Raw genomic sequence first — 9,103 nt, 5'->3', positions numbered from 1 at the left:
CTATCTATTGGAAAGAGACTTGCAAAACTTGGGTTAAAATCGTGCAAATTTGGGAATTAAAATCTTGCAAAACTTGGGTTAAAATCGTGCAAATTTGGGCATTAAAATCCTACAAAAATTGGGCATCAAAATCGTGCAAAAATTGGGTATTAAAATATATTTTAAATGATCGATTTTTGTATTTTAACACGTGAAAAATGGAAATTGTCAAACCATATTAAATTCGATTTTATTTTATTTTATATAAACCTAATTTATTCACTTCAATGTTAATTTAACAACGTAGAAGATCTGATAATGATTATTAAGTAGAATTAATTGGAATAAACGACATAAATCTTCAAAAAGTTTTATTTTAAACCATAAAACGAAGTAAATGAGCTTTTGAATTTTTACGATTATAGGAAACTTAAACGGTTGATAATTTCTCAATAAAATTTTAACAACATGATGATAGGTTGATAATAAAATTTTAAAATCTCGATTTTAATGTGGGAAAAATACTTAAATTTTTCCACATATTTTAGCATTTATCTTGTTAAAATACCATTTAAAAGAGAGAAATTGAAAACAGACGTCGTGACAGACCTTTCAATTATTTTTAGAAAACAAACGCTCACTTTAAAATTACGACCTTTCTGCAGCAACGTAGTCAAATAAAAGCTCACTTTATCATTTCAAGAGTTCTTTTTTTTTTCCTTTTTTGAAACAGCTGACATGCTAAAAACTGCAGCACACTCGCATTTTCAATCGGGTCACGCAACACTCATGAGAACAAGTCCTCACGAGTTCAAGTTTTGAAGTACAACGTGTCCCATTTAAAACGACCCCCGATGAGTTAAACATTAAGAAAACTAAAGCGACGAAACATTTCTGATTTTCAAAACAGGATAATTTATGAACCAAAGAGGATAATAGAAGAGAAATTTTCCAATTCGCTACTATATATAAGACATTAATCATTTTTTGTATCTATCAATAGTGAATTATGATAAAAGATGTTCTAAAGAGACGTCTTTTAAAGAAGATTCGCATCATTCTAAAAATACCTATTTTAAAGAAAAATTCACTTTGAAAAACTATTAATGTCGGATAAAAATATCTTTTAACATTTATTAAAATGGGTTTAATGGCTCGTTCTTCCTATTATAACACCAAAAATGTTGTCGATGATTCCAAAAAGTCTGGCACTTACACAAGAATAAAGTTATTGTTTCTCGTCAGAAGGCACTTAGTGATGAGAATATTTCTGCACCAACGATTCGAATTATTTTGCAGAAAATTTTATATATAGTTTTTAATTCTTTTTTTTTTAAAAAAAGTCAAATAAATAAATAAAGAAGTGCAATTTAGACTTTTGTGAGTGGATTTACTTCGTTTAAGAGTATCATTTTTATAATTATTTCGGTTGCATTTCGAAGTTAAGTTTCGATTATTTTTGATGGTTTTTCCCAAGAGAAACAAGAATAATTGGATAAAAGCTTTCGGTTTAATAATTACGTTCATATTAAAATACATTTTATGAGTCTATACGGTTTATTTATCGAATGACATTAATTGTTATTCCCGCGACACTCGTTTAATAGAAAAAAAAATTACTCGTTGGATTTCATTTATTAAGATGAAATTACTTTAATTTCTCATTATCCTAACTGAATTAATATCAATTTTGCGTATTAGGAAAAATATCCGATAGAGAGAGATTAAATGATGTTAGACGTAGAGAATAATTTCCGTTAGATTGATGCAACTAATCAATTAATGTCTTGATAAATCACGAAGGAAGAACTCGGTAGAACAGAAAGCTATCTTTGTTGATGATAATTCTGTTGAGAGTTATCATCAATTACCGATGATGATGAGAATTACCACTGATGATAACTCTTAGTATTAATTAACGATGATTCTAGATATAAACTGATGATGATTGCAATATAAACTGCCGATAGTTCTCGTTACAAATTGATGGTTCTTAATATAAATTGATAATAACTCTCAATATAAATTAACGATGGCTCTCAACTATAAATTAACAATAACTTTCAATGCAAGTCAATGATAACTCAATACTAAACGATGATGGTTGTAAATATAAATGGCTAAATTTCGATTGAAAAACTGATGAATATTGTCAATAGGAATGGCGACTATTCTCTTATACATTGATGGAAACTGTAGTAGAAACAGAGTTATCATCATTGGTCGAGAAGCGAATATAAACTCGGCTTATTCTAAATGGAGTCAATGCTGTTGAGATGGCTGTCACGTCATTTATTGACGACTTTCTTCGAGACTAAGTCGAAGATAGATCGTCGGTCATCCTACCCGAGTGATTTCTCATTGCTTCGTCAGCGGGGAGCGCAGAGATTGAACTAAGAGGCCGTGAATAAATATTTCTGGGAAAGAGTGTGCCGACCATCTGCCAGTATCGCGTCGTGTCACTTTTCTGCATGATTGTTCCTCGCTGCCATGACAACCACCACCATCGTCATCCCGTGTTTAACTTAGAGAGGGGAGGAGAATAAAGACAAGCGAAAGAGCAATATTTTCACTCGCAAATGGGTCGAAAATAAGTTTTGATGGTTTAGCTAAGGGGTGGCCATTAAAAAGCTGTTGATCCGTAGTGACGAAGACTTAATGGATGTGTACTTTAGTCCCGTTGCTTTGATTTTGTTAGCAATGGCCTATAGCCTTTCACATTAGCGTAATCTTCTCGAAAACTGTAGTTAATTCAATTTCTATAGGAAAATAAAAAAATGAGAAAGGGGGAAAAAGAAAAACAAAGACGCTTGAAGCAAGTCTGCTACGTAAAATTCGCAAATACAGATTTCCAGTTCGAACCATCGAGTCAATATTTCCGTCAAGTATCGGCTAACACTATATTATTATCATTATTATTCTAAATTTCCAGTTAAAAATATTGATATTTTTTTTTATTGAAGTTATCGATGCGGATTAAGTTACGATTCCACGTTGAATAAACAAATTACATGAAAAATATTGCATTAATTTAAGTAAGAAAAATATTAATCGATGAGTAAATAACCCGTAAATTGAAGTTGCATTTAGTTTCCTCCCGTGTATAAACGATCGGTGTTTGTTGACGGAGTTTCGTGTGAAAGCATCACTTTGTCAGGCAATTGCAGGAAGGAAGCGTTATCTGGATGAGAAAACATGCAGATAGGCCGAGTGTCAATCCATCACCATTACTCTTGACGGTTTTTAGGTGTGAGCTATCCATCCAGGGAATGGCTGGTATCAAAAATAGCACGTGCACGCCGTTCATTACTCTATCTCTTCGATATTTACACAGCCCAACTCTATTCTCTCGCTTTATCTTTCTCTAGTTCATCTCTAAATGCTGTCATTCTGTTCCATCCTCTTCATTGAACACAACTGAAACCAGTGTTATCTGAAGACATAGATCATAACGCTGATTGACTAGGGTTCGGATCCTCGCGCGATTCGAACTTCTAATCAAATATTTCATAACGTTCGCCATCTAACCCATAATAATAGTTGGGATGGAGCCCCGGGGAGCGACTAGGTTTCTGAGACGTTATTACGTAAGAGGGTACCGATAACCGGGAGCTATCTATTGGAAAGAGACGAGATCGATTTATAAAATGCCGGTGACGAGTGAAATATCTTGTTGTCCCCAAGGCTATGTCTGTCGACGGGATCTGGCTTCGAGACCACCCTCCGAAGCTATTCTGAATGTGTGTACCGACTGTATAAGGAATGGCCTATAGAAACTACAAACTATACACATAGAAAGGAAGATATCTCGGTTTCCTGTGGCTAGGCAAACAATAACTCTTATAACGTTTTCTTATGGCCGAGTAAATATTAAATATCATAGAATATATTAGTTTTGTCGTATTCCATCTGGATTACTCGCATCTTGAGATTTCGAGTTCGAGACGTAACGTATACAAGATTAAAATAATCTTTTTTTTTTTATTTAATAAAAATTAAAAATAAGAAACCAGAAGTTTATTTGAATGCTTTTATTTCTTCTCTTTTATATAATAAAATAACTTTCAACGTGGTTTTTTATATTACGAATATATTTACAACAGACTGAATGTATTAAAAACATTTGAATTGTTAAAGATAATACTACTAATGATAATTAAATCATACAAAAAACTTGAAAATTTAAGATGATTTATATATACTAACTGTATTATATTCTTACTACAATTTCTACTATACTTTCTTACACTTAAATCATATTGCTAGCATATATGACATATACTAATCATATATACTTTATATTTCAATATCTAATATTGGCATCACACAAAGAACTCCAATATAATACCTGCTTAAACTCTCTTCAATATGTAATTATCTATATTAAGAATCTCGTGATTGTACAAAGGGAACTTAATGTGAATTATTAATAATGACAATAATATATGAACAAAACTGGGTCATAAATAATTGTTTATAACCTATTAACCTTTATGATAAAGCATATCAAACACAAACTCCACTTTTATTCATTATTTTATAACTTCGCTAGATACAGCTTAGATAAAATCTATACAAAATAACAATTTATAACGTATAATTCATTTCATTTTATGAGAAACATTATTTATTAATTACTTTTAATAAATATATTTTCTTCCAAATCCATAAAACTTTTATTATTTACGTAAAACTATTGTTTTGTACACTTTCTACGTTATATAACTGAAACTTAACCGATTTACATTCACTAAAACCGAAATATTCCATAGATTTTAATTGAAAAAACTCGAATCATAAATATTTTATATTATTTTACGTTTGGGATCGTGATATCACGCCACGAAAATAAATTTCTTTGTGCCATCAGTTCTATGTTAGGCTCACACACTAAATTTACATATAAAATAATAAATATTGAAAGCAAAGTTTAAACTAATCTCAATACAGATGTAGAAATATAAACAATTTCTTAAAAAAAATATTTGACTATTTTTTAATACATTTTCCTCCCTCGATTTGCACCCCTCTTTAATGTAAACAGCAGAGGGAGGGGAAAAAAATATATATATTTCTTTTTTATTTTTCTCTCAGAATGCTGACATTTGTAAAGCTATGTGGAGAGAGAGTAGAGAGGGGATGTATTTTTTTCTCCCCTCTTTCTGTTATAATAAATGTTGCGTATCGAAGAAACCACGTGGTTTCCATCCTCCTAGATGCGATATCAAGCGATATGACGATGTTTGAGAAAAGCAAGTAAAAGTCGATTTGGTTCTCGTGACACATTCAATACCAAACGCATCTAGTTGTATACGGAAAGAGGTAGAGATCCCGCAGCAACGATGTAATTTATGTAAAAGAGAAAAGTAAAGAAATACTTACATAGCTCCAACATATAATGCGTCTTTCTTGGTATCGATGTAAAATGTGCGGTAGAAAAGCTTTCCACAGTTGAAATCGTGAACATGTTCTATACAAAAACAAAAGAAAAAAATATGTATTAAAGAAACTATTATCAAATAAATTTTCAATTCATTAAATTCCCCTTCCCCCCCCCCAAAAAAATTCTATAAATATAACATTGTATATATATATATATAAGACCAAAAAGTATCATTAGCAGATGTTACAGAAAATTCTCCTATTATTTACACTCCGTTGAAATTAAATTTAGCGCATAAATCGCTAGAAAGAGAAATTTTTATAATTTCTTTCTCTCAAAAATCAGACTTACAAAAATTGCTATAATAAATTTATTTAACAAAGTTTCCTGCTATATAATTAAATTTTTAGATAAGAACAATGTAATGGGTATTTTTTAAAAAATATCCAGCAATTTATGAAGTAAGTTTAGAAATTTTGATGATATTTCTGTATAAAATAGGATAATTTTAATGTTTTTACAAAGTTTAATGTATAATTTATTTATATCTTTAGCTAGTGGATCAGAAAAAGTGTGAGTTTGATCAGCCTTTTTTTTTTTTAAGAGAGAGAGAGAGGAGGAATATAGTTAATTAACTAGAGTAAAAAAGTACCCACGATCTAATGTGAGAAGAATATCAATTGTTTGGGAAACAGTAGCCAATTTTAGTTTCTATCTACACAATGGAATGGGAAGAAAGACAATTTTATAAGTAACTTCCGTACTAGAGAAAGAATGATAAATGATAGGAAGTAGATGAATTAGAAAATTGGTAGCAATAGATAGAAGGATAGTAGTATATACTTTGTACAATGGACGTACAGAGTCTCCGAGATTGACGCGAGACGATAAAATATTAGAAAAACTTCCAAGCTGAAACAAAAGAAACCATTTCCAGAGCCATTTAACTAGGTTTTTCGAAAGATTTACACCGTTCCAGACAGACATAACAAAACAAAATTACGAGTTAACTCGGTTTCTTATCCGAACTAATCAGGAAAATGGTTAATATAAATTTCTCTAGAAAGGAATTCTTCGCGAAGAAATAGTTATAAACTTATAAAAGTATTTTTTTTTTTGTTTTTAATTTCAAATATTAAAAATGAAAAATTGAATTCTGTTATTTAATTATCGAGTTTGACACTAGAAAATTTCTCCAAATTTCAATTGCTTTAGGTAATATTTCAGAGGAAGACATTTGTAAAAGAATTTTGTCAGAGAAACTATTTTATATCCACAAATCAATAGCTAAAAGGGAAAGCAACGAGTTGGATATACCAATGACTGCGCCAATATTGCCCATTTTGAAGAGCTATCCCATGGGAAAGACTCACTCTGACTCTAATTGGATGATCTCTGTGACTTAGTCAGATAGTCGAATAATCTCATCAAGATGAAATTCGAAGTCATTCAAGATAACGATCAACATTCGTCCCCAATTCCATTGAAAACATTGATACTTTTCCAAATGAAACACGACCATTCGATATCAACTCGAGTTTATCAAACGATTCCCATCGAGGATATAGAACAGATTTCTATTTTATTCATTTGCTAAATTATCGTTTGATCAAATTCAATTACAGGAAACTCGCAAAATAATCGAAACGAATTCAATTATCGTGTAACTTAGTTAAAATTTTCGTTAAAAGTTTAAGAAAATGATTAAAGTCACGAAGCGTGTGACAAAATGGCGAAACGTAGAGCATTAACTACACGCGGGAGTGACCAAAGTTTGCACGAAACTAAAGAGTAACATTAAATCACAATAGCAAAATTTATTAGTCAAATATTCCCCTAGAGACAGTAGCTTCGTTGGCAGGAACTAATGAGGCAGGGACGGTCTGCCTCAGTCAGTTCTATCATTCTTAGAGAGCAGAACAAAGGACGTCAACAAATATCTTCTTTTCCCTTCGGTTGCTCTGCCTGATAAAACTAAGATAGCAGTTTCGTGAGACAATGGAGTCTTTTCACGGGGTTCTAGATATTCGAAGAGCTAGAGAAAAAGGCACACAAAGAAGAAAAATCAAGTTTTTAGTTTGACGACTCGCACGACCCAGCTCTGCAGGAGTGGAGGTTTTGGTATCGATTGGTAACGCATACAGTTCACGTGGTTTCTTTCATCAGGACACAAGTTGCGCGATTTGAACGTAATGGGTGATTAAAGAGGATAAAGTACAAAGCTGGTTCTCTTGCTTCAAATAGATCTGATACTTGACTTTTTTTTTCCCTTCTTTTCTTTTCGCTCTGGAATGAAGAAATTTTCTTTTTTTTATTGGCAGACCACGTCTAATTATCTGGTGCCATTTCGAAGAAAACATCTCGAAATCCTCTTTGGAAAAAAATCGGACGATGAGCACAAGATTCGTGTTTTTCTTTACGATTATAACAGAGATCGGTACGCGGTTTGGTACAAAAAAAAAAAAAAAAAATAGGCCTTCTGCATTTACTTCTTTTAATAGAATTTAAACAACGATCGACTACACTCAGTTTTTACACGGATAGTTTTTATTGCTGTAAATAAAAGACCTCATAAGATATCAACAGGAAGTTATTTTAACGGTCCTTAATTTGGATTATCGTATCTTCCAATCACGTAGAGTTGAAAATTTCGCCTTGTCGTGTCGAATAACTTCTAGTAAATTACAACGATGGCATTTATATATGTCCATGAATCCGAGAAACATGATTCAGTATAAGTGAATTCAGGAACTATCCAAAACAGCAGGAGTACAAACAGACAACTTTAGTGTCCTTTGCTGTTGACATTTAAACAGACAAGAGGTATTGATAATTTGTATAATGCCTGCGAGAGTTGAGATGAGAACAACGACAGCGTGACGTAGCATACCGGAAGGAAAGACGAGTTTGGTACATGATGCATTGTTCTGTAAATTACCTATGAATATTTACAAAGAGCGTCGACGACTGGAATCTTATATCCTTAGTATAGAATGTAATGAAGTAGTAGCATAACAAGGAGAATCACAGAAGCGAACTAAAAGATCGAGAAAATGGAGGTATTGATGAACGGTAACAGTTTAACGTGACAAATGATCCGGCTACTTCCACATCACTTTACAAAAAAGGTTATTTATGAGTAATGTTCAGTGTTAAATCATGTGTATGTCATGATTTCAGTCATCCAAAACCCTTTATAATAGAGAGAAAGCAACGTAATCTTAAATTCAGAACTTTCATTCAAAACTTTGTTCGTTCTTTTACTTTAAAAGTTAAAGTAAATGTAATACGTTTCTATATCAACTGTATCGCGTTACGTTTTAATGCGATGTATCATAAATAAAATATTCTTTACTTATCGTTCGAAAAAAATCTAATTTAACGATTTCGTTGAATAAACTAAGCTTAAAATAGTAGTAAATTTTCATATTTTTTCTTAATATTTTTGCTATCATCCAAAGTTCATTCAAAAGCATAGGAATCATCCGGATCATTTATTATAATTTCTTCATAAATGGCATTTATTAATAATTAGTGTAAATGATCACTTGTATACAATATGCGAAACAGATTTAAATACAGATAAGGAAACTTAACAATGGATTCTAAGCAAACAAAACATGAACAAAAGTGTCAACCATTATTAGATGTTATCGAAGTCAATCACTTTGAATCTATCTAAAACACGTTGCAATGCCCATTATCTATCAACAGGTTAACAAATAATCGGTAATTCAATTA

The 9,103-nt window shown here is 31.6% G+C and overlaps 1 protein-coding gene across 3 annotated transcripts in view; it reads right to left on the bottom strand.

The window, feature by feature from the left end:
• Positions 1 to 9,103, bottom strand: part of LOC111626557 (semaphorin-2A-like) — a 257,482-nt gene that overhangs the window by 119,505 nt on the left and 128,874 nt on the right. For all 3 annotated transcript variants that reach the window (XM_023369968.1, XM_023369970.1, XM_023369971.1), the window contains one exon: positions 5,362 to 5,449. In XM_023369968.1, coding sequence (XP_023225736.1) covers positions 5,362 to 5,449 — 88 coding nt within the window. The remainder of the gene's footprint in view (positions 1 to 5,361; positions 5,450 to 9,103) is intronic.

The sequence above is a fragment of the Centruroides sculpturatus genome, unplaced genomic scaffold, assembly GCF_000671375.1.
Source record: "Centruroides sculpturatus isolate CEXI.00-Female unplaced genomic scaffold, Cexi_2.0 scaffold413, whole genome shotgun sequence".
Classification (NCBI taxonomy): Eukaryota; Metazoa; Arthropoda; class Arachnida; order Scorpiones; family Buthidae; genus Centruroides; species Centruroides sculpturatus.
This window is presented reverse-complemented; position numbering and strand designations above follow the sequence as displayed.